We start from the raw sequence: 27074 nt of genomic DNA on the forward strand, positions 1-27074 counted from the left end.
CTAAAAAGCAATATTCATGGCAAGGTTAACTTCAGAGGACACTTACTATGATATAGTTGTTCCATGAACTTTTTAAGTGCAGAAATATCGATGAGTTTGTGGAAACAATGTATAAATGAAGTTCAGACTCCTTTTTCTCTAAGTTTGAGTTGCTTTGTAAACTGGAGGCTTGGGAGGAATTTAAGTAAAATACATTTCCATTTCCATTTCCCTTGAGAAGGGTTTTACTTAGGGTGTCTTTGTGATTTGGAAGTTGCCACAGTTCTTTTGTGCTTGCCATGCAAGATGACACACTGCTGTCTGCCTTGCCATTGGCTGGTGTGAACTGAGAGTGCCTCCTGGAGGGAGTAGGTAAGGATCGAAAGGCCCCTTGACCATGAAGGGGAAGCTTCTTGATGTCTGAAGGAGGACAAGGAGTTGAGTCCTTGGATGTTGTGCTGTTCTCCTGCTGGTACCTGTCAGATAGAATTTAATATTAAACGTGATATTATAAGTTTTGCATTTCATAATTTAAGGGTAAGTAACAAAGAAACAGGTGGCTGGATAGCAGCAATATAAGTATGAAAGTGAATGTTTTCACTTAAAAGGAGGGACTTGTTTAGAAAAGGGAATAATTACTCTCACTTCTTGAGGGGAAGATATGGCACAACAGTCCCTTAACTGACTTTTCTATTTTCCAAAATAAAATTTCACCCAATGTAATGTAAAGAAGCGCTTTTTTATATTTAAAGCTCCTTCAAGGGGCCCCAATTTTTCCATTGAAAGGACTTTTTCATTCTAGTTTTAAAACTTGATTGTTTTTTCATTGTGCATTTTATGCAGTTGTGCATCTCTCATTATGTATTTCTAATGGTTCTTATAAAGGAAAAATATTCAAATGGAGATATGAAGGATTTTTTTGATGGTGCTTTCTTCAATTCACTTCTTGCCAGACTTTTTTTTTTTTTTTTTTTTTTTTTTGGCATGGGCAGGCACCAGGAATCAAACCCAGGTCTCCACCTGGCAGGCAAGAATTCTGCCATTGAGCTACCATTGTGCCACCCAAAGCACCAAACAGTGTACTCCAGCATGATAGGCAAGAACTCTGCCTGCTGAACCACGTGGGCCCACTTGCCAGACTTTTAACTTTCCCAATATCATCAGCACTTATTCAGAACCCATCCTTGTATCCCATCCCTTCACCTTCCCTGTTCTCTTTGGCTTGCCATGATCTCTCTGCTCTTCTCACAAGGAAGCATTTGTAGAGGGTAAGAGGTTGCGGAATGATTAAATCTTGTTTCCATTCCTGCTCTGCCACTGAGTAACTATAAAAGCTTGGCTGACCTAAGCCTCAATTCCTCATTTTAAAAATAGGAACAAAATAGCACTAATCCCACAGGGTTTCTGTAAAGATTAAATAAGAAAACGCATACAATGTATTTGGAACTACTGAGGCAACACTCGGTAGGGTGCTAACTATTAATATTACCCTATAGAACTTTGGATTGCTGGCTTATCATTTTATATTAAGGTACCTTGTCTCCCCTATAAAACTGAAACCTCATTGAAAGCCAAAAGCCACTTTGTTTTTATTCATTTTTAATTCAATTTTCAAGTTATAAAATTCATTTAGTATCTGTACAGTGCTGTGAACTGTGCTGAGTTCCTACCCCCAGTTCCCTCCCCACTGCAAGTAGGGGGATTCAGGATTCCCTGAATATGCTCAGTAATTATCTTACTTTATCCTACTTATAGGATTCTAGTATTATGTAATATGAGTTATCCAAGTTTCTAAGAATATATGATTTTCAGAATATAAAATTTTCAAGTAAATATGTCTAGCCCAGAAAGGGATGATACATTTTCCCATCCTCTCTAAAGTGACAGCTTTTCTTTGTTCTTGCAGATGATTTTCAACTATGGAAAACTGAAGAGACTTGAAGAATCAGAGCAATGATGATGTTAAAATACTCATTTTAGGCACAACATATGTGTTGTGTGAAAGTTCAGCAAAATGATTTCAAGGAGTTATAAGAAAATCTTCAGTTGAAGTGTCTTATTTACTCAGTTGTATGAAAAAATCTATTATTTCAAAGAGTTAAAATGTTCACCTTTTTGGTGGCATAAATAAAAATATCATGGACTTGATAGCTGCACCACAGTTAAGCAAGTCAACTCACAAAACTAAATTGTATGCTTCATCTGAAATGCAGTAATACCCACCCGTACTTGTCCAATTAAAGAGTAGCTCATTACTAAGCACGAGTTCCAGGACCTAGAATTTGCATATGTGAACTTCATATTTACAAGTCTAGATTTGCTGAAAGGCAAATAGTTCTCTAATGAGTTGATTATATATCTCTGAGGGAGATGAGAGAAAGAGATGAGAGAAGTGGGAATGAAAACTCCAAAATAAAAAATATGCAGAAGTCATTTTTCCCCTTTCTGCCTCAAAACAGATAAACTCAAGACTGAAACCATCAGTTTAAAAGCCACAGCCCAAAATCAACTGGTAAAATTAAACAGCTTCAGAAAAACTTGTTAGGTACAAGTTCATCTGAGAACAGAGGGAACATATATGCTAGCATATTGGCTGCATCAAGTAATGAAGAAAAATGGCCAATTAGGAAAAAATGATTATTGTATGTAAGAAACTCCTAAAAGTAACAAGAAAGAAGTTAAATATGAAAATGGAGAACTTAGTTTCCATGGGAAGCTAGAAAAACATCAGATTGAAATGAATGGTCAGATTATATTCTAAAATATATGATACAGTTGAGAGAACAATGATTCTTCCACATAAACTATATAGACCTAGATCTCAAGATCTAGAATTTGAGCTTTCCTAAATTAGAGACTTCCCACGAAGATTCTACTAAAGCAAAATTCATGAAATACAAGCAACTCTATGTGGCAGAATTCAAAGTTAGAAAATTATGTGACCCACAAAATGCTAGCTGATGTTAGTATCAAACTGCTCACAGGAAAGAAACAACAAACCCAAATCTTTCATTGTTCAGAATTCTCGCTCCCAGGTCAGGTTGGGGCCCCCCTCGTGTAAAGTTTAACTAGCTGCTTAATGCTCAAGAAAAATCTGATTCCAACAGGAACCTTAATTATTCCAGCTGCAGACCCACGACCTCCAAAGAAGACTTACCAGAAAATGTGAGCTATCTTATTTGTTTTTCCTTGCATTTCTGACAAATGATATAATTTTTAGTTTTAATTTAGTACTATTTGGGACCTGCAAGTTAAATAGAGGTGATAATTATCTATTCCAAGAAAGAAAATGAGAAGAAAAACATGTTACATTTTTCCCAAATCTTTGACTCTCTCCTTTTAGTAGATATTTAGATAACTTTTTATGGACCAAATGTAACTAATCTGGCACATTGACAACTTCACATACAGTTACCTATAAGTCACAGTTTTAGAAATTTAGGAATTGAATACTGTAGCCTAGAAATCAGTACTTTGAGATGCTTTGACTTTTTTCTAATTAATTTAAATTTGGCCATGACTCTTAACGCTTTGAAAGTTTTCCTGCCACACTCCAACCCTCTACCTCGAATACACATGAAAGATTGGTAAACTCTTAAATTACATAGAGGAGTTTACTTTTAAAGGAATCCCAGGTAAATCCAACTTGTGAGATGAATAAACCTGTGATAGTTACTAGATTAATTAAAACAAAAAACCTCTGGTGGAATTGAATATTACTTGTTTAAAATTTAGGTAATGACCCTTTTTAACTTAACAACAAATACTATCTCTGGCAGTTCTCATGACATTGCCACAAAAAAAATTCTCTCGGGTAATGCTGGGGATACTGTAAGTACACAACGCTGTATAGAGGACAATTGAGCTCAAATGTGGGGTTCTAAATAACTTTCATGAATCCACCACTCAAGTAGGAGAACACTTGGCATTAACGTAATGACTGGATTCCACTGAAAACAATGTCCTTTCATTAAATGATTATTCAACATCTTTTGAATGGTAAACTGCTTTGGTATTACGGAGATGGGGGATATAAGAAAAAAGAAAATACCCATTCTTGCCCAATGTGTTAATCTATTAGAAATCACTCAAAAGAGAAAATAAAAGAACTTATGATTGTGGAAGAGAAAAGGGAAATGAAGTGTCAATCTTTTCCACTGTTGGTGCTTTTATTGTTGTTCCTGTTCTTTATTGCATCGACTTCTGCTCTTATTGGAATTATTTTCTTCCTTCCTATTTCTCTAAGTATGTTGTGGTTCTGTGCTGAAGCAAGACCTGCTTGAAGTGGTGCCTTGAGAGAGAGTAAAGTAACTGAAGTAAACAAATCTGGCTTTTGGAACAGCACTCCTCCACCTTTTAGTGGAGAAGATAGCTGATACTTGTACTAAGACTATGTGATACCTTAGGGTCGGCATTATTTGGTGTGTTCTAATGTACTCTGGCATAAAATCATGGGTGGAACCAAGGCTACTAACTTGAGGTTGGGGGAGGGGATTAGATATGCTAATCAAAGCGTACATGGGGTTCCTTCTTGGGGTACAGCACACACTAAGTACAGGGATAGGGTTCTGTGTATTTATACTATTCATCATTTAGCAAATACTTATATATATAGTGCCTGTTATATGCCTATACTGCCTATACTATTGTTTTAAACTAATAACGCAGTAGTAAAAGAGAGAATAAGTTTCTGCCCTCATGTTGTTTATATCATGAATATTCAAGTTACTCTGTCCCTAAGGCAAAGACTCTGTGTAGGGGAGATAAAAGCTACTATCCAAGAAAGACAAGACATTCATGTCTGAAGCAAATATTAAAAGCATCAAATGTGAAGGAATCTAAATGTGGATCTATATTTCTGTTGGTGCATCATGAAGTTAGCTGCACATGTTTTTGCCAAATTTGGAGAGTATGTTTCAGATAATCTGCCTTAAAATGTAGACAATATGAGGTACATAAATTTCACATGATTTTAGATTATATCTCTGTGGTAGTTAGATTAGTTGTCAACTTGGCCAGGTGAAGGTACCTAGTTCTGTTGCTGTGGACATGAGCCAACGGTACTTGAACCTCATCTGTTGCTCATTACATCCGCAGTCAGCTAAGAGGCGTGCCTGCTGTAATGAATGACGTTTGACTTAATTGGCTTGTACTTAAATGAGAGAGCTCAACATAGCACAGCTCAAGCAGCTCAGCATACCTCATCTCAGCAGTCGTAGCTCTGCCCAGGCCTTTGGAGATGCAGAAAGAAATCACCCAGGGGAAAAGTTGTTGAAACCCAGAGCCCTGGAGAGAAGGCCAGCCAAGACCATGCTGTGCCTTCCCGTGTAAGAAAGAAACTCAGTTGAAAGTTAGCTGCCTTTCCGCTGAAGAACTAGTGAAATAAATCCCCTTTTATTAAAACCAGTCCTTCTCTGGTGTGTTGCATTCCGGCAGCTAGCGAACTAGAACAATCTCTTTGAACAGAACTTGGTTATATAGCTATCTCTAGTTGCAAGGATACGATAACTAGGAAGATGGGTATTTTAAATTGAGCACATTATCATCCCCCAAAAAACTGAAATTCAGTTACCATGAATAGACATTAAACTTTATTGCACTTTATCAAATGGTGGTTCTTCATCTGTTGAGACAAAAAATAATAATGTTTTTTTATTTCTAAAACATTAGAAAAAAATGTTTTTCTCATTTGGACTGTTAATGTAGTCAATTAAAATAGATTTTCTAATGGCAAATCATCTATACATTTCTGGGATCTTACTTAATTGTAATATTTCTAATACATTCCTGTATTCAGTTAAATGATATTTTGTTTAGGATTTTTAATCTACAGTCATAAATTATATGAACTTTTATCTTTAAGTCTAGTGTCCTTATCTGATTTTGGTAAAAAGATTATACCACTCTCAAACAAGCAAAAAACATATTCAGTAACTTCTGTTCTTTTCTGATGTTTTGCAATGTCTCTTTAAAGATTGATAGAGGACTTCCGGAGAAGATGGCAGCTTAGTAAGACGCGCGGGTCTTAGTTCCTCCTCCAGAACAGCTACTAGAGAAGTAGAAACGATTCAGAACAGCTCCTGGAGCCACGACAGAGACCAAGAAGACAGCGTACCCCATTCTGGAACAGCTGACTGGCTGGGAGAACCCACTCTGGTGAGACCGCTGAGGGGCGTGGGCGTCCCCGGGCCGGGGTGGCAGGTGGCCGGAGTCCCTCCCTCCCTCCTTCCCGGGCCGGCTGGGAGAATTGAACAGGCGGTCCCCTCAAGCCGCGGTGGTTGGCGCCCCTCCCCACCCCACGCGCGGACCCGCGGACCAGCTGGGAGAATTGGATCAGAGATCCCCAAGCCACGGAGAACGGCGACCGGTTCGCTTCCAAACACGTGGCTTCCCGGTCCGGCTGGGAACGGTAGATAGACACTTCCCCAAGCCGCGGTGGTTGGCGTGTCCCCACCACACTTGGCGCCCCGGGCCGACTGGGAAATTTGGACAGGCGTTCCCCCAAGCCGCGGAGGCAGGCGATACTCCCTGCGCACAGATCCCCGGGCTGGCTGGAAGATTCAGATTTGTACTCACCCAAGCCGCTTCGGCTGGCGACCTGCCCCCCTAAAGCGAGAGTTTTCCAAAGTTAAAGGGGCCACAGCATCTTTTACTGGGGTAACCCGGAGACAGATGAGCGCCACAAGTGCCACCTACTGGGCAGGTTAAGAAAAACAGAGCCCAGAGATTTCACAGAAAAATCTTTCAACCTGCGGGGTCTTACACCCAGGGAAATCTGATTAAATGCCCAGACGCCGGCAGAAGATAATGGATCACGCTCAGAAAATTGAAAATATGGCCCAGTCAAAGGAACAAACCAAGAGTTCAAATGAGATACAGGAGCTGAAACAACTAATGCTGAATATACGAACAGAAATGGAAAACCTCTTCAAAAACCAAATTGATAAACTGAGGGAGGACATGAAGAAGACATGGGCTGAACAAAAAGAAGAAATAGAAAAACTGAAAAAACAAATCGCAGAACTTATGGGAGTGAAGGACAAAGTAGAAAGGCTGGAAAAAACAATGGATGCCTACAATGGTAGATTTAAAGAGACAGAAGCTAGAATTAGTGAATTGGAGGATGGAACATCTGAATTCCAAAAAGAAACAGAAACTATAGGGAAAAGAATGGAAAAATTTGAACAGGGGATAAGGGAACTCAAGGACAATATGAACCGCACAAATATACGTGTTGTGGGTGTCCCAGAAAGAGAAGAGAAGGGAAAAGGTGGAGAAAAACTAATGGAAGAAATTATCACTGAAAATTTCCCAACTCTTATGAAAGACCTAAAATTACAGATCCAAGAAGTGCAGCGCACCCCAAAGAGAATAGATCCAAATAGGCGTTCTCCAACACTTACTAGTTAGAATGTCAGAGGTCAAAGAGAAAGAGAGGATCTTGAAAGAAACAAGAGAAAAACAATCCATCACATACAACGGAAACCCAATAAGACTGTGTGCAGACTTCTCAGCAGAAACCATGGAAGCTAGAAGACAGTGGGATGATATATTTAAATTACTAAAACAGAAAAACTGCCAACCAAGACTCCTATATCCAGCAAAATTGTCCTTCAAAAATGAGGGAGAAATTAAAACATTCTCAGACGAAAAGTCACTAAGAGCATTTGTGACCAAGAGACCAGCTCTGCAAGAAATACTAAAGGGAGCACTAGAGTCAGATACGAAAAGACATAAGAGAGAGGTATGGAGAAGAGTGTAGAAAGAAGGAAAGTCAGATATGATATATATAATAGAAAAGGCAAAATGGTAGAGGAAAATATTATCCAAACAGTAATAACACTAAATGTTAATGGACTGAATTCCCCAATCAAAAGACATAGACTGGCAGAATGGATTAAAAAACAGGATCCTTCTATATGCTGTCTACAGGAAACACATCTTAGACCCAAAGATAAACATAGGTTGAAAGTGAAAGGTTGGGAAAAGATATTTCATGCAAATAACAACCAGAAAAGAGCAGGAGTAGCTATACTAATATCCAACAAATTAGACTTCAAATGCAAAACAGTTAAAAGAGACAAAGAAGGACACTATCTACTAATAAAAGGAACAATTAAACAAGAAGACATAACAATCATAAATATTTATGCACCGAACCAGAATGCCCCAAAATACGTGAGGAATACACTGCAAACACTGAAACGGGAAATAGAGAAATATACCATAACAGTTGGAGACTTCAATTCACCACTCTCATCAATGGATATTGATCCATTGATGAACATCTAAACAGAGGATCAATAAAGAAATAGAGAATCTGAATATTACTATAAATGAGCTAGACTTAACAGACATTTATAGGACATTACATCCCACAACAGCAGGATATACCTTTTTCTCAAGTGCTCATGGATCATTCTCAAAGATAGACCATATGCTGGGTCACAAAGCAAGTCTTAACAAATTTAAAAAGATTCAAATCATACACAACACTTTCTCGGATCATAAAGGAATGAAGTTGGAAATCAATAATAGACGGAGTGCCAGAAAACTCACAAATACGTGGAGGCTCAACAACACACTCTTAAACAACGAGTGGGTCAAGGAAGAAATTGCAAGAGAAATTAGTAAATACCTAGAGGCGAATGAAAATGAAAACACAACATATCAAAACCTATGGGATGCAGGAAAGGCAGTGCTAAGAGGGAAATTTATTGCCCTAAATGCCTATATCAGAAAAGAAAAAAAGGCAAAAATGCAGGAATTAACTGTCCACTTGGAAGAACTGGAGAAAGAACAGCAAACTAACCCCAGAGCAAGCAAAAGGAAAGAAATAACAAAGATTAGAGCAGAAATAAATGAAATTGAAAACATGAAAACAATAGAGAAAATCAATAAGACCAGAAGTTGGTTCTATGAAAAAATCAACAAGATTGATGGGCCCTTAGCAAGATTGACAAAAAGAAGAAGAGAGAGGATGCAAATAAATAAGATCAGAAATGGAAGAGGAGACATACCTACTGACCTCACAGAAATAAAGGAGGTAATAACAGGATACTATGAACAACTTTACGCTAATAAATACAACATATAGAGGAAATGGATGGGTTCCTGGAAAGACATGAACAACCAACTCTGACTCAAGAAGAAATAGATGACCTCAACAAACCAATCACAAGTAAAGAAATTGAATCAGTCATTCGAAAGCTTCCCAAAAAGAAAAGTCCAAGACCAAACGGCTTCACATGTGAATTTTATCAAACATTCCAGAAAGATTTAGTACCAACTCTCCTCAAACTCTTCAAAAAAATCGAAGTGGAGGGAAAACTACCTAATTCATTCTATGAAGCCAACATCACCCTCATACCAAAACCAGGCAAAGATATTACAAAAAAAGAAAACTACAGACCAATCTCTCTAATGAATACAGATGCAAAAATCCTCAATAGAATTCTAGCAAATCGTATCCAACAACACATTAAAAGAATTATACATCATGACCAAGTAGGATTCATCCCAGGTATGCAAGGATGGTTCAACATAAGAAAATCAATTAATGTAATACACCATATCAACAAATCAAAGCAGAAAAATCACATGATCATCTCAATTGATGCAGAGAAGGCATTCGACAAGATTCAACATCCTTTCCTGTTGAAAACACTTCAAAAGATAGGAATACAAGGGAACTTCCTTAAAATGATAGAGGGAATATATGAAAAACCCACAGCTAATATCATCCTCAATGGGGAAAAATTGAAAACTTTCCCCCTAAGATCAGGAACAAGACAAGGATGTCCACTATCACCACTATTATTCAACATTGTGTTGGAGGTTCTAGCCAGAGCAATTAGACAAGAAAAAGAAATACAAGGCATCAAAATTGGAAAGGAAGAAGTAAAACTATCACTGTTTGCAGACGATATGATACTATACGTCGAAAACCCGGAAAAATCCACAACAAAACTACTAGAGCTAATAAATGAGTACAGCAAAGTAGCAGGTTACAAGATCAACATTCAAAAATCTGTAGCATTTCTATACACTAGTAATGAACAAGCTGAGGGGGAAATCAAGAAACGAATCCCATTTACAATTGCAACTAAAAGAATAAAATACCTAGGAATAAATTTAACTAAAGAGACAAAAGACCTATATAAAGAAAACTACAAAAAACTGCTAAAAGAAATCACAGAAGACCTAAATAGATGGAAGGGCATACCGTGTTCATGGATTGGAAGACTAAATATAGTTAAGATGTCAATCCTACCTAAAGTGATTTAAAGATTCAATGCAATACCAATCAAAATCCCAACAACTTATTTTTCGGAAGTAGAAAAACCAATAAGCAAATTTATCTGGAAGGGCAGGGTGCCCCGAATTGCTAAAAGTATCTTGAGGGAAAAAAATGAAGCTGGAGGTCTCAAGCTGCCAGACTTTAAGGCATATTATGAAGCCTAGTGGTCAAAACAGCATGGTATTGGCATAAAGATAGATATATCGACCAATGGAATCGAATAGAGTGCTCAGATATAGACCCTCTCATCTATGGACATTTGATCTTTGATAAGGCAGTCAAGCCAACTCACCTGGGACAGAGCAGTCTCTTCAATAAATGGTGCCTAGAGAACTGGATATCCATACATATGCAAAAGAATGAAAGAAGACCCGTATCTCATACCTTATACAAAAGTTAACTCAAAATGGATCAAAGATCTAAACATTAGGTCTAAGACCATAAAACAGTTAGAGGAAAATGTAGGGAGATATCTTATGAAACTTACAATTGGAGGTGGTTTTATGGACCTTAAACCTAAAGCAAGAGCACTGAAGAAAGAAATAAATAAATGGGTTCTCCTCAAAATTAAACACTTTTGTGCATCAAAGAACTTCATCAAGAAAGTAGAAAGACAGCCTACACAATGGGAGACAATATTTGGAAACGACACATCAGATAAAGGTCTAGTATCCAGAATTTATAAAGAGATTGTCCAACTCAACAACAAAAAGACAGCCAACCCAATTACAAAATGGGAAAAAGACTTGAACAGACACCTCTCAGAAGAGGAAATACAAATGGCCAAAAGGCACATGAAGAGATGCTCAATGTCCCTGGCCATTAGAGAAATGCAAATCAAAACCACAATGAGGGGCGGGCCGCGGTGGCTCAGCGGGCAAAGTGCTTGCCTGCCATGCCGGAGGACCTCGGTTCGATTCCCGGCCCCAGCCCATGTAAAAAACAAACAAACAAACAAAATACAATAAAAACAAGAAAATGTTTAAAGATGTTTCCCTTTCTTCCTCCCTTCCTTCCTTCCATCCTTCCTTCCTTCTCTCTGTCTTTCCTTCCCTTCCTCCCTCTCTCTAAAAAAAAAAAAAAAAAAAAAAAAAAACCACAATGAGATATCATCTCACACCCACCAGAATGGCCATTATCAACAAAACAGAAAATGACAAGTGCTGGAGAGGATGCGGAGAAAGAGGCACACTTATCCACTGTTGGTGGGAATGTCAAATGGTGCAACCACTGTGGAAGGCAGTTTGGCGGTTCCTCAAAAAGTTGAATATAGAATTGCCATACGACCCAGCAATACCATTGCTAGGTATCTACTCAGAGGACTTAAGGGCAAAGACACAAATGGACATTTGCACACCAATGTTTATAGCAGCATTATTTACAATTGCAAAGAGATGGAAACAGCCAAAATGTCCATCAACAGACGAGTGGCTAAAGAAACTGTGGTATATACATACGATGGAATATTATGCAGTTTTAAGACAGAATAAACTTATGAAGCATGTAATAACATGGATGGACCTAGAGAACATTATGCTGAGTGAGTCTAGCCAAAAACTAAAGGACAAATACTGTATGGTCCCACTGATGTGAACCGACATTCGAGAATAAACTTGGAATATGTCATTGGTAACAGAGACCAGCAGGAATTAGAAACAGGGTAAGATAATGGGTAATTGGAGCAGAAGGGATACAGACTGTGCAACAGGACTAGATACAAAAACTCAAAAATGGACAGCACAATAATACCTAATTGTAAAGTAATCATGTTAAAACACTGAATGAAGCTGCATCTGAGCTATAGGTTTTTTTTTGTTTGTCTGTCTGTTTGTTTGTTTGTGTCTTTTTTTTTTACTCTTATTATTATTTTTATTTTTTTCTATATTAACATTCTATATCTTTTTCTGTTGTTTTGCTAGTTCTTTTCCTAAATCGATGCAAATGTACTAAGAAATGATGATCATGCATCTATGTGATAGTGTTAAGAATTACTGATTGCATATGTAGAATGGAATGATTTCTAAATGTTGTGTTAATTTCTTTTTTTTTCTTTAATTAATATAAAATAAAATAAAATAAAGATTGATAGAACATTTTGAAAAACTGTCTGTTCTTCAATTTATTGGGGGAAGGACATTTTTACTTTCATTACTGTTCTTTGAAATTTCCTGTGCCAATTTTTGTATTTCATATTTTCCTAGGTACTTATCATTTAATCTAGGAGTTAAAATGTATTGGAATATATTTGTTTAAATATAACTTTATGGATCTGTTCTATCAGTAGTTATTTTTCCCTTTTCTTTCTGTATTATGCTTAATCACATTCTGTCTTATTTTTTCTTTAATCTTTTTTAGCAGCAGTCTCTATAGCTTTCAAATATTTTCAAAGAACCAGTCCTTGATTTTGTTAATCTTACCTATTGTTATCATTGCTCTTTATTTCTTGATTTCTGCCCTTAATATTATTTATTATTATTCTCTTGATTCTTTGGATTTCCTCTGATGCTCTTTTTTTTGGGGGGGTGCATGGTCCAGGAATCAAACCCAGGTCTCCCGCATGAAAGGTGGGTGTTCTAACCACTGAACTACCCATGCACCCTCATGCTCTTTTTTTAAATGAAACTTTATTGCTATATATTATATATTCACATACCATATAATCATCCAAAGTGTATAATCAATGGTTCACAGTATTATCATATAATTGTACATTCATTACCACAATTGATTTTTGAACACTTTCATTATTCAAAAAACAAAAATAATAGGGAAAAAAAGAACATCCAAAACATCCCATACTTCCCACCCCCCATTATTTATTTATTTTTGTCTTTGTTTTCTTATTCATCTGTCCATAAACTGGATAAAGGGAGTGTCAGTCACAAGGTTTTCACAATCACATGGTCACACCTTAAAAGCTCTATACTTATACAATCATCTTCAAAAATCAAGGCTAAGGGTGGGCCACGGTGGCTCAGCAGGCAGAGTTCTCACCTCTATGCTGGAGACCCAGGTTCAGGTTCCCGGTGCCTGCCCATGCAAAAAAAAATCAAGGCTATTGGATTACAATTCAATGGTATCAGGTGTTTCTCTCTAGTTTCTCCAATACACAAAAAGTGAAAAGGGATATTTATATACTGCATAAGAATAACCTCCAGAATGACCCTGACCTTTTGACTATTTGAAATCTCTCAGCCGCTGAAACTTTATTTTATTTCAATTCTCTTCCCCTTTTTTCGTCAGAAAGTCTTTCTCATTCCCATAATGCCAAGGCCAGACTCATCTCCAGGAGTCATGTCTCACATTGCCAGGGGTGTCAATCTCCCTTGGGAATCATGTCCCACGTAAGAGGGAGGACAGTGAGTTCACAAGCAGAGTTGGCTTGGAGAGGCCATATCTGATCATCAAAAGAGATTCTCTAGGGGTAACTCAGACATAATTCTAAGTAGGTTTAGCTTCCCTTAGCAGGAATAAGTTTCATAAGGGCAAGCCCCAAGATCAAGAGCCTGGCCCATCAACTTGGCAGTCCCCAGTGCTTGCTACAATAAGAGGTCTTCCCCAGGTGGGGAAGTTTACCTTTTCTACCTTTTTCCCCAGTCCCTCAAGGGACTTTGCAAATACATTTTAATCTTCTGCCCAAATTATTCTGGGATGTATCGGGGCATCACACCAACCTGACAAACGAAGATCTCACTCCGTATTCAAATTTCATGTAGTTGAATAAGCTGACCATACAAGTTAAATTAAATAGGGTGTTACCAGATATATAAATTTTGCACCAAAAATATAAATTTTGCACCAGATAAACATCTTACTTTGGTCTCACACAGAAACTGAAGTACAATCAATATCATCTTTTACCATTTAGTCTGATTTGCCTTAGTCCTAACAAGATCAGCTCCATTCATTTCTCTAATTGAGGTTTGATTTCTTTTTTAATATTTTTAGCAGTTACTGTATAAGGTAATGCTGACTTTCATAGCTGTAGAACTTTAGCTCTGAGTCTCAAGTGTCATGCAGATATTCAAAGCTCCAGGGAAAGACCAGGTTATACCCAAAGAGCTCAGCGTCTCAGAAGTTAGAAATAACAGTTACAACTCCAGAATAGATGTGACTACTGTAAAAACATACAGTGTAGGAACCTTTACAATAGACCTTTCCCTGATAACCTATGCTTTCAAATTCAATTCTTATGGTTTGCACATTATAGTTAGTCCATATTAGTGAGGCATTATAGTATTTGTCTTTTTGTTTCTGGCTTATTTCACATAATATACTGTCCTCAAGAATCATTCATCTAGTTGCATGTCTCACAAGTTCATTCCTTCTTGTAGTCACTCAATAGTCCATTGTGTGTATGCACCACAGTTCCCCCTTTGATTCCTCAGTCCATGCACCCCTCCTTCAGCCACCATAAACACAGTGTGCAAATGTCCATTCATGTCCCCACTCTCTGTTATTCCAAGTATACACCTAACAATAGGGCTGCAGGGTCATATGGCAAACCCACACCTAGCCTCCTGTGGAGCCACCACACTGCCTTCCAGAGGGGCTACACCATTCTATTTCCCTACCAATGTGAATAGGTACATCTCTCTCTCTCTACATTTTCTCCAGCACTTCTATCTCTCTGTTCATTTTTAAACAGTTTTATTCACACTCCATACAACCCAACCTAAGTAAAAAAATCAGTGATTCTTGGTATAATCACATAGCCATGGCTTTGCCACCACAACCTATTTGAGGACATTTCCTTTTTTTCCACAAAGAATCCCATACCCTTCCCCATATCCTTGGCTTATTGACACTTAACTTTGACATACTGCCTTTGTGATATTTAGTGGAAGCATATTACAATATTACTATTAACAATAGACCCTGGTTTGTATTGATTATATATTTTTCTGTATACCATTCCATTTTCAACACTTGCAATGTTAATACTCGTTTGTTCTCCCTCTTGAGAATAAATTCTTATATTTGTACATTTAATCACCATCATTGTCCACTCTAGACATTGCTGATTATACTGTCTCAGCCTTTATCTTCTATCCTTCTTTCTAGCATTATACATAACCCCAGCTTTCCTCCTTTAACCCTACTCATACTCAGCTTCATTTAATACACTTACAATATTATGCTACTATCAGGTAGTACTGTAATATCCATTTCTGGATCTTTACAGTCAATCCTGCTGAACATTCTGTACTCCTTCAGTATAAATGCCCAATCTCTACCCTCTTTCTATCTCCTATAACATGTTTTCTACTTTAACTCTCAAAGTTTGCTCATAATTGTTAGTTCATATTAGTGAGACCATACAGTATGTGTCCTTTTGTTTCTAATTTCATTCAGCATAATGTTCTCAAGGTTGATTCATGTTGTTGCATGTGTCGTGACTTCGTTCTGTCTTACAGCTGCATAATATTCCATTCTGTGGTATGTATATAACACAGATTGTGTAGCCACTCTTCCATTGATGGACATTTAGGCTGTTTCCATCTCCTGGCAATCATGAATAATGCCACTATAAGCACTGGTGTACAAAAGTCCTTTTGTGTCCTTGCCTTCTGTTCCTCCAAATATATAACTTGTAATAAGATTGCTGGATCATATGGCAATTCTACACTTACCTTCTTGAGAAACCATTAAACTGCCTTCCAGAGCAGGTGACCATTCTACATTCCCACTAACAGTGAATAAGTGTGCCTCTTTCTCCACATCCTTCCAGCACTTATAGTTTTGTTTTGTTTTTTATAGCGGCCATTCTATTAGGTGTGAGATGATATCTCATTGTGGTTTTGATTCGCATTTCCCTAAAAACCAGCAAGGTAGAGCATTTTGTCATATGTTTTTGAGCCATTTGTATTTCCTCTTTGGTAAAGTGTCCATATCTTTTGCCTATTTCTAAATTGGGTTGTTTGTCTATTTATTGTTGAGTTTGTAGAATCTCTTTATATATTTTGGATATTAAACCCTTATCTGATACATGGTTTCCAAATATTGTCTCTCATTGTGTGGGCTGCCTTTTTCTTTTCTAACAAAGTCTTTTGTTGCATAAAAGTGTTTAATTTTGAGGAGATCCCATTTATGTAATTCTTTTTAATTGTTTGTGCTTTTGATGTAAGGTCTAGGAAACCACTTCCTTTCACAAGATCTATAATATATTTCCCCACATTTTCTTCTAAAAATTATATGGGCTTAGCTCTAATGTTTAGAATTTTGATCCATTTTGAGTTAATTTTTATAAGGTGTGAGATATGAGTCCTCTTTCATGAGTCCTCTTTCATTCTTTTACATATGGACATCCAGTTCTCCAAGCACTATCTATTGAAGAGGTTACTCTGTCCCAATTGACTTGACTGCTTTATCAAAGATCCATTTTCCTTGGATGAGAGGATCTATTTTTGAGTACTCAGTTCAATTCCATTGATCAGTATATCTATCTTTATGCCAGTACCATGCTTTTTCACCGCTGTAGCTTTGTAATATGCTTTAAAGTCAGGTAGTGTGATGCCTCCCATTTCATTCCACTTTCTGAAGATATTTTTAGCTATTTTGGGCACCCATGCCTTCCAAATAAATGTGGTTATTTGTTTTTCTATTTCTACAAAGTAAGTTGCTGGGATTTTAATTGGTATTGCACTGAATCTATAAATCAATTTGGGTAGAAATGACATCTTAACTATATTTAGTCTTCCAATCCATGAGCATACTATGTCCTTCAATTTATTTAGGTCTTCTTTGATTTCTTTCAGCAATTTCTTGTAGTATTCTGTGTATAAGTCTTTTGAGGCCTTGGTTATTTTTTTCTTAAATATTTTATTCTTTTGGTTGCTATTGTAAATCGAATTTTTTTCAATCTCTTCCTCAGATTGCTCATTACTAGTGTATAGAAACACTACTGATTTTTGGTATTGATCTTGTAGCCTGCCACTTTGTTGTATTCTTTTATTAGCTCTAGTAGCTTGCTGTAGACTTTTTTCGATTTTCAATACATAGTATCATGTCATCTGCAAACTCTGACAGTTTTACTTCTTCCTTCCAATTTGGATGCCTTTTTTTTTCTTGTCTAATTGCTCAGCACAATGTTGAATAACTATGCTGTCAGTGCGCATCTTTCTCAGAGGGAAAGCTTTCAACTTTCCCCATTGACTATTATGTTAGCTGTGGGTTTTTCATATATTCCCTTTATCATGTTGAGGAAGTTCCCTCCTATTCCTATCCTTTGAAGTGTTTTCATCAAGAAAAGATGTTGAATTTTGTCAAATTCTTTTTCTACATCAATCGAGATGATTGTGTGGTTTTTCAACTTTGATTTATTGATGTGGTGTATAACATTAATTGATTTTCTTGTGTTGAACCAGACTTACATACCTGGAATAAATCCCATTTGCTCCTGGTGTATAATTATTTTGATGTGCTGCTGGACTGAATTTGTGAGTATTTTGTTAAGGATATTTGTATCTGTATTCATTAAAAATGGTCTATAATTTTTTTTTCTTATAATATCTTTGTCTCGCTTTGGTACTAAGATGATGTTGGCTTCATAGAATGAGTTACATAGCTTTCCCCTCCTCTTCAATTTTTTTGGAAGGCTTTGAGCAGGATTGGTACTAATTCTTTCTTGAATGTTCACTTTCACTTTCAACCTACTTTTGTCCTTGGGTCTAAAGTGAGTCTCTTGTAGACAGCATATAGATGGGTCCTGTTTTTTAATCCATTCTGCTGGTCTATGTCTTTAGGTGGGGAGTTTAATCTGTTAACTTTTAATTACTGTAAAGGCAGTAATTTCTTCTACCATTTTGTCTTTTGGATTTTATATGTTATTCTAGTTTGCTAGCTGCTGGAATGTGACATACCAGAAACAGAACAGCATTTCAAAGGGGGAATTTATTAAGTTGTAAGTCCACAGTTCTAAGGCCATAAAAATCTCCCAACTAAAGCAAGACTATAGAAATGTCCAATCTAAGGCATCCAGGAAAAGATACCATGGTTCAAGAAGGCCAATGACATTCAGAGTTTCTCTCTCAACTGGAAAGGCACATGGCGAGCATGGCAGCATCTGTTAGCTTTCTCGACCTGCTTCTTGTTTCATGAAGCGTCGGGGGGCATTTTCCTTCTGCATCTCCAAAAGGTGATTATGTGATTTTATATGATTTTGCATGTCTGTTTGAATCTCCTGAATTAGTTGTTTTCAGCTCCTGTATCTCTTTTGAAGTGTTAATTTGTTCCTTTGCATGGGCTACATCTTAGTTTTCTTAGCGTGGCTTGTGATTTTTTGTTAGTTTCGGCATCTAATTTCCTTGAATAATTTATTTACTCTTTTCCTTATGGTTTTCTTATTGGTTGGCTTTGTTTTCTATGTCTTCATTGGCATTCAGTTCAACTTATTCTAGACCTCTAGCATAGCTTCTATTTAATGATCAGAATTTTTCAGCTCTTATTTTTCTGGTCCTTGCCCTGCCTAAATGGAATCTTTTTTTATGAGGAGAGTCTCCCCAGATATGATCAACCCCAATAAGATTTTCCTAAATAAGACAAGCCAGGTCTCAGGAGGAGGGTGTAATCAGTGTTAAGTTTCCCTGAGGTTGAGAACAGGCAGGTTGTGAGAGATTCCTGTGGGGCCTCTAGGCTCTGTGCTTTTCCTATCATTACCAGCAGATGGTGATCATCAGCCCACAGCTCCCCATCAGCATAAAGTGGGGTAGTGCCTTTAATTCTAAGCAGACCCTGTGCTTGCCAGGGGCGTGCGTGGTTGAGCCAGAAGCTGTGGTAGAAGGCCAGTTTAGGGCTTATTCCCTGGGATCTGAATTCTCTGATTAAGGGCTATCACTTGAGCTGGGCCCCACCCCACCCACCCCCTTTTCCTGGGGAAGATATACCATCTAGGAAAGTATCTCCTTCACTTGACTCTCAGACCTATCCTAACTCCTCCCTTGCCTACATCAAAGCTGACAACTGAAAATACCTGAGCTTTCTCTAATGAGCTACCTAGAATAGTTTTAAAAAGTAAAAAATTTTTAAATGAATGAAAAAAAATCCCTTTTCAGAGCCAGTTCCGAGCCCCCAAGTTATACCTGTAAAGAGCCATAATTGGTAGCCAGCTCTTTGTGTACCTTTTCTTGGAGCACAGCCCTGCTTCAGTATTCTGATCTTGGCCAACTCCAAAAGTTTCAGGGGTTTTTGTTTTTGTTTTTTTGTTTTTTTTTCTTGTCAACTCCACCTCTTCTCTGCTGGGAGAGACCTCAAGATTCCTTTCCTGCTTGCTCACAGTTTCTACTTGGAGCTTGCATTCAGCAGTCCACATTTGTTCATTAAAACTGCAATTGGAGCTTGGCTGAGCTGCCTTCCTTTGCTGCCAGCAGAGACTGCTTCTCTGTCTCTAACTGGGCCTGCTATGTCAGTGGGGAGGGGCACCAGCTTCCAGAGTTTGAAGGTTTTACTCACAATTCTGTGCATGATGTTGGCCCTTCCATCTGTTCCAGACTGATGTATGTCTGGTCATGGATGTCCCCAAGCAGTTGTTCCAGACAGTTCCTAGCTATTTATTAGCTGCTGTGGAGGACTAACTAAATTTCATAGCCCCCTACACTGCCATCTTGCCTCTGATGCTCTTTTTACAATTTAAGTTTAATGCTTAGCTCATTTATTTTTTAACCTTTCTTATTTTTGGTGAATGTCTTAAAAGCTATTAATTTCCTTCTAAAATCTGCTTTAGCTGAGTTACATGCATTTTAACATGTATTGTTAATCAGTTCTAAATAATTCTCAATTTCCTTTATTATTTTCATCAGTTTAATTATGATGTACTTGGGTATAGATTTATTGGAGTTTTATCCTAGTAGGGGGTTCACTGAGCTTCTCAGATCTCTAAGCTTGTTTTTTGCCATATTTGGGAAGCTTTTAGCTTTTATTCCTTCACATATGTTTTCTTCACTATACTTTCTTTCCTCTCCTTTTGGGACTCTGAGGAAATGAATGTTGAGCCTTTTCATTCTAGCCTCTCATACCAACTATGTTGGTCCTACAGTTCCCTGAGATTCTGTTCTTTTTTACTTTAACTTCATTCTCCTTGTTGTTTAGATTAAGTCACTCCTATATACCTATTTCCAAGTTCACTGACTTTCTCCCCGTCATGTCCATTCTGCTTACTGATCCCATCCAGTGAATTTTTAAATTTTCAGTTATTGTATTACACTTTTCCTTCTAAAATGTCCACTTGGTCCCCTTTCATATCTTCTGTTTCTCTGCTGAGCCTTTCTATCTTTCCATTTGTTTCTATTTGTTCACCCATATTTGTTGGAGCATGGTTATAATGGCTGCCTTAAGTCTTAATCTAATCATTCCAACCTCTGTGCCTGCCATCTCAGGTTTCAAATCTATTGACTGTCTTTTCCTCTGTGAGATGTTATGATTTTCCTGGTTTTACATGTCAGATAATTTTGGGTTGTACCCTAGACATTTTGAATATGTTATCTGAATCTTGTATAAATTCTATAGAGAACATTTGTTTTGTTTAAAGCAGACAATCAACTGCCTCATGCATTCTGTTCAGTGTTTTTATTTGCACTCAGAGGAAATGGGAGTACTGTGTCTTATTCCATCTTGCTCGGAATAAAAAACTTCTTGATTAATTTTATTAACTCAAAACTAAGAATATTATTCAATAAAGGACACCACAAAGACAAAGTTAACAGGGAGCTCACAAAACAGGAGGGGGTATTTGTAAGGTCTGAGACCAACAAGAGGATTCATATGTGGAATATATAAACCAATTCTGTTCCTCTGGATATATCCCAGGGAAATTTTCACACAGATTCATAAAGGAAGGGAAGGAGGGTGAGGAAAGAGGAAGAGGGGTAGGAATAAAAGGAAGGAGAAGAGTAAGGAGAATGGATATTCATTTAAGAACTAACATTATTTACCTCAGTGCTCAATACTTTTTTTTTTGTATTTTTATAGATGTAATTAGTCAATGAATATTTGTTCATGATAAACTATGAAAAAATTATGTGCAAGTGAATAAATCTAATGTTTTCAGAGTCGATTATGGGAAATATCAAGAAACAAGATTTTATTATAAGGACAAATATTGGAGGCTTAAATCTTTTCTCTTGAGTTTCTGAACATATGTGAATCCTGGATTCATATATTTAGGCAAATTATATATTTATATAAACACAGGACCTGGTCCTCTAACAGAACTAGAACAATTCATTGCATTAGAAATCCTTAGAAAAATAACATAGATGGTACCTCATGCCATGTTAACTGCACAGCAGCATTTTTATTTTTTAAAACACTATAATAGTATTAGACAGAAAAAGAGGAAAGATGTTCTGCCTCAGAGTATCATCAAGGATTTCAAGGATGCTGACAAGATTATTGCTCAGAGATCAACTTACTGTGCATAGACAAAAGAACTAGCTTTTAAAGAATGCCACACAAGGCTAAGCACTTTACATGCACAAAACACAGCCTTTATATATCACCCCCATAGGACAGGTACTATTAGGCACATCAACTATTGATGAGTAGAGTGAAGCCTGGGAAGATTAAATAGCTAGCACAAGACAGTCAGGATTTTAAGACAGGGAGTCTAGTTCCAGAGCTTGTATATTTAACCACTAAGCATAGAGGAATAACACAGCTCTCTTTTTCTATTTTTCTGTCAAGAAATGCTTCTTCTTAGAGAAAAATATAAGCTTCACTTCACTGTTCTGGTTTGCTAGCTGCCGGAATGCAACACACCAGAGACGGATTGGCTTTTAATAAAAGGGGATTTATTTTGTTGGTTCTTCAGAGGAAAGGCAGCTTACTTTCCACTGAGGTTCTTTCTTACGTGGAAGGCACAGGATGGTCTCTGCTGGTCTTCTCTCCAGGCCCCTGGGTTCCAACAACTTTCCCCGGGGTGATTTCTTTCTCCATCTCCAAGGGCCCGGGCTGAGCTGCAAGTGCCGAGATGAGGAATGCCAAGCTGCTAGGCTGTGCTACGTTGCGATCTCTCATTTAAGCACCAGCCAATTAAGTCAAACGTCACTCATTGCAGCAGACACGCCTCCTAGCTGACTGCAGATGTAATTGGCAACAGATGAGGTTCACGCACCATTGGCTTATGTCCTCAGCAACAAGACTAGGTATGCTCACCTGGCCAAGTTGACAACTGACTCTAACTAACACACTTCACCATCTTGTTTTTTTTTTAATTCTGTTTTCTTAATGATATACAATTAAATACAGCACATCCTAATTTCTTAAGAATAAGAAGTTGGTCAGCTATAATTCAGTTTTATTAAACAGATTGGTTTCTCCAAAAGCCAGTCCCTCCACCTGCCATGCATTGTGGTTAGAGAATCTGATTCTAAAATTTCATTAGCCAAATATCAGTAGAGACATCAGATAGACATAAACTCAGATCAAAATCCACCATGGTGGCTCTGGCCCTAACAGGCCTGGGCTAAGGGCTAAGCATCATCACTGTTCCTTTTTTCTCTTGCATTATTCATCGTCAACTCAGTTATATTTATGTAAATCATATTCTATGCCAGCACTGTGAAAATATTTCTATTGATCTCAGTCTTTATGTTTTTCACACTCTCAAGCAATAGGCAATCGTTTTCTTTTCAGCTTTAGAAAGCTCTTAAGTCAGTCATGATACACTTTTCCTAAAAGCACATTCTGGTAGAATACCTACTTGGGTTTTCCCCTGTAAAATACATATGAACAGGGTGGGCCACGGTGGCTCAGCAGGTAAGAGTGCTTGCCTGCCATGCCTGAGGACCCAGGTTCGATTTCCGGTGCCTGCCCAAGAAGAAAAAAAAAAAAAAAAAACATACAAACACACAGAAAAGTAGAGAAACCTAACTACCAAGTCTCATTATCTGAGCTTACTAGTCTGTTTTCTATCCCTTAGATGATAGAATGCCTGTTGTTTACTGTTAGCTGAAAAAGTAATCATACTTATGTAAGTCTGATGTCCCAAGATAACTGCATCCTCCTTATGACCTGCACCTTCTCATAATTAGGCCTAAAAGTTTATACCTAGGAGGTGTTTCAAAGCATTGTACATGATGACATCCTTTGGTCCTCTAATTAGTGTTGTCTTTCCTAGCCTGCCTTTTGTTTAGACTTTTGATTCAAATGTTTAATTATAGAGACGATCATGCTAGAAAACTATGAGTGGATCAAACTGCCTCCTTCTCCCTCTTTATTTGGAAACTGTCCTCCTCCACAGCTGGAGCACATGGAAGCTGCTATATTTCAAAGACCCTGTCCTGTTGGCAAGGGTGGAGTTTTTCAGGGGTGAGTCATTTATTCAAGCTGAGGAGACAGACATCTTCCACAGGATTTTAAAATCTGATATATGAAAATGTGCGAATCAGCCTTTGTTTAGTCACAGGAGCTGCAACGTGAACTTAAGACAGCTGATGACTTTATTTACTACCCCACTGAAGATGAGGAACTCACTGAGAGAAAGTTAAGCTGATACACAAGCATCAAAGAAGGCAGACAGAACCGAGTTCTGTGGGTCCCGAGATTCCAGTTCCAGCTGTGCCTAAATCCTAGTTTCTTTCTAACTGTTCTTATATTCCCATGGGTTGGATTCTACCCTTTGCTGATTTTGCTCATCACGATACATCTGAAATTGAACACAGAACCCAGCAATTAGAATATGCTAGACAGATAGGTAGGTAGGTAGGAGAGAAAGAGAATCTGTTGAAATAATGTTGAATTGCATGAACTGCCCCAGAAATTCCAATAAATTTTTCTCTTAACCTAAGCTGGATTTTTGCCACTTTCAACAGAACGCTAACCTAGACAATAACCTGAAACAACTACAGCAAGCATTATTTAGAAAGCTCTTTTATTTTTCTAGATTTGAGGAAAACAATGAAATAATCAGAATGTTCTAATTGGAGAATTATGTGCCAACATGTGAAATGAAAAATATTGGCAGCATGTGGAAGGTTGTCACTGGAACTGCCTCTCTTCTCTCTCAATCCTTCCAGTTACAAAGTCGATGTTAGGAATTTCACTCGGTGCCCTACCACAAGGCAGAGCCATCCCCCCAGAAGCTCACAAACCATAGCACTCAGAACAATAATGGAAGTTCATTAAACCCTTCTGAACATGGACTTATTACTACATGGATTTAGATCAAACTATGCTTCCCCAAGCCTACATAAAATGCAAGCCAGGCTAAGTTGTAAAGAACAAGAGTTTTCAGTCAAAAATTGAGCATCTCCTGTGCACTGGGCTGAGCACTAGAAATATATCATTGTACACGGATATCTAGGTCCCTGCCCTCATGGAACTTAAATTCTAGAGGGAAAGCAGAAAAATAAACATATAATCTTAGCTTACAAAATTGCTATGAAATAGAATGCTCTGGTAAAGAAAATCTGTGCAGGTCTGTTAAATGGTGGTATCCTTTAGACTGGGTGATGGGGCAAGAATTCTCTGAGACAGGAACATTTAAGATAAGACCTAAGGAATGAGAAAGAGCTAACCATGTGAAAAGTAACAATGAGAGGAGAAGAGAAGTACAAAGGAACTGAGCTGGAAAGAGCATGAGATGCTCTAGCCAGTGTCACTAGAGTATGGTGACAAGGGGTGAAGTTGAGATGAAGTTGGAGAGGTATGCAAAGGCCAGGACTGGCAGATGTCTAGACATAGTAAAAATTTTATTTTCTATGCAGTGGGAATCCTGTAAGGTTTTAAGTAAGAAAGGGGCATTATGAAAAGATCACTTTGCCTTTAAGGTGGCTAACGGATTCAGGTGGAGGTAGGAAGATACCAAGAATGAAGGTGGGGTGGGTACTTAGAGGTGTTGCAATAGTCCAGATGATGGTGGTTTGTACTAGGGTATTGACGAAGGAAATAGAGAAGTTGATGGAATACACACACACACACACACACACACACACACATCATGAATGTAGAATTCCCAGGGCTCTCAATGATTCATGAGTAGTTTGGCCTGATTGTATATTGTCTAGCCTATAAATCCCCAAACCTCATCAGCTATGTGAAAGAATGATCTAGGATGTTACAAAAAATAAATTGCAGGGGCCCATCGCTAACGCTTAGGATTTGGTAATCCACAGTGAAGCTCAGTAATCTGTACTCTCCATGAGCCTCTGAGGGATTGTGATGCATGGCCAGGCTTGAAAACTATGGATTTTTGTAATTCTTCCAGGTCAGCGTTATTCCCATGGCCCAGTCAGCATGTGTTAAAAGAGAATAGAATAATCTCTAAGCGGCAACACCAGGTTACCAAGCAGCAATGGGTTTTGATAAACAAATTCAGCCTCCTGTAGCCAATCTAACCTCAAACAGTGGAAGTGCTTAAGAAATGAACTCTCCTATTCAACTGACTTCTTTAATTAACTTTTTTTTAATTAAAAAAAAAAAATTACAGGAAAGAAACACAAACATTCTGAATATGTGATTATTCCATTCTACATATATAATCAGTAATTCACAATATCATCACATCGTTGCGTATTCACCATCATGATTTCTTAGAACATTTGCATTAATTCAGAAAAAGAAATAAAAAGACAACAAAAATAAAACGAAAACAGAAAAAAAAAACATACACACCATACCCCTTACTCCTTCCTTTCATTGATCACTAGCATTTCAAACTAAATTTATTTTAGCATTTGTTCCCCCTATTATTTATTTTTATTCCATATGTTCTACTCATTTGTTGACAAGGTAGATAAAAGGAGCATAAGACACAAGGTTTTCACAATCACACAGTCACACTGTGAAAGCTACACCATTATACAATCATCATCAAGAAACATGGCTACTGGAACACAGCTCTACATTTTCAGGCAGTTCCCTCCAGCCTCTCCATTTCCTCTTGGATAACAAGGGGATATCTGCTTAATGAGTAAGAATAACCTCCAGGATAACCTCTTGACTCTGTTTGGAATTTCTCAGCCATTGACACTTTGTCTCATTTCACTCTTCCCCCTTTGGGTCGAGAGGATTTTCTCAATCCCTTGATGCTGAGTCCCAGCTCATCTTGGATTTCTCTCCCACATTGCCAGGAAGGTCCACACCCCTGGGAGTCATGTCCCACGTAGACAGGGGGAGGGTGGTGAGTTTGCTTGTTGTGTTGGCTGGAGAGAGAGGCCACATCTGAGCAACAAAAGAGCTTCTCTTGAGGGTGACTCTTAGGCCTAATTTTAAGTAGGCTTGACCTATCCTTTATGGGGTTAAGTTTCATATGAACAAACCCCAAGACTGGGGCTCAGCCTATAGCTTTGGTTGTCCACACTGCTTGTGAGAATATCAACAATTCAACTTGGGGAGGTTGAATTTTCCACCATTCCCCAAAGGGGACTTTGCAAATACTTTTCCGCTCACTGATCAAATCACTCTGGGATTCATCGGGTCATCACTCTGGACAAACCAACAAAATCTCATGCCTTACCCACGGTTCCATGTACTTATGTCATTCAACCAAGCTATCTACATAAGTTATATTAGGAAATGCACTAGTCAAAATATAAATTTTGTACCAAATAAACATTTTTTGCCTTAGTCTCATACATAAGTTGAAATATTAAAATATTAATTACCATCCATTTTCAGCACCCTGCAGTAATGACATGCCTTTGTTCTTCCTCATGCAAAAACATTTTTTAAATTTGTACATTTAGTCACTATCATTATACACTCTAGGCAATCCTAGATTATACCATCTCAATCTTTATCGTCTATCTTTCTTTCTGACTTCATTTGTGCCCCCAGCCCTCCTCCCTCTATCATTCTC

General features: G+C 37.7%; 1 protein-coding gene across 8 annotated transcripts in view; it reads right to left on the reverse strand.

Annotated features, from left to right (window-relative positions):
* C7H12orf56 (chromosome 7 C12orf56 homolog) overlaps window positions 1–27074 on the reverse strand; it is a 199221-nt gene that overhangs the window by 113553 nt on the left and 58594 nt on the right. For all 8 annotated transcript variants that reach the window (XR_013155772.1, XM_077111297.1, XM_077111292.1 and 5 more), the window contains exon 4: window positions 47–455. Coding sequence is in view for 7 of the 8 variants with exons in the window: in XM_077111297.1 (XP_076967412.1) it covers window positions 47–455 (409 nt within the window). In the remaining variant the exon portion in view is untranslated. The remainder of the gene's footprint in view (window positions 1–46; window positions 456–27074) is intronic.

This window comes from Tamandua tetradactyla, chromosome 7 (assembly GCF_023851605.1).
Source record: "Tamandua tetradactyla isolate mTamTet1 chromosome 7, mTamTet1.pri, whole genome shotgun sequence".
NCBI lineage: Eukaryota > Metazoa > Chordata > Mammalia > Pilosa > Myrmecophagidae > Tamandua > Tamandua tetradactyla.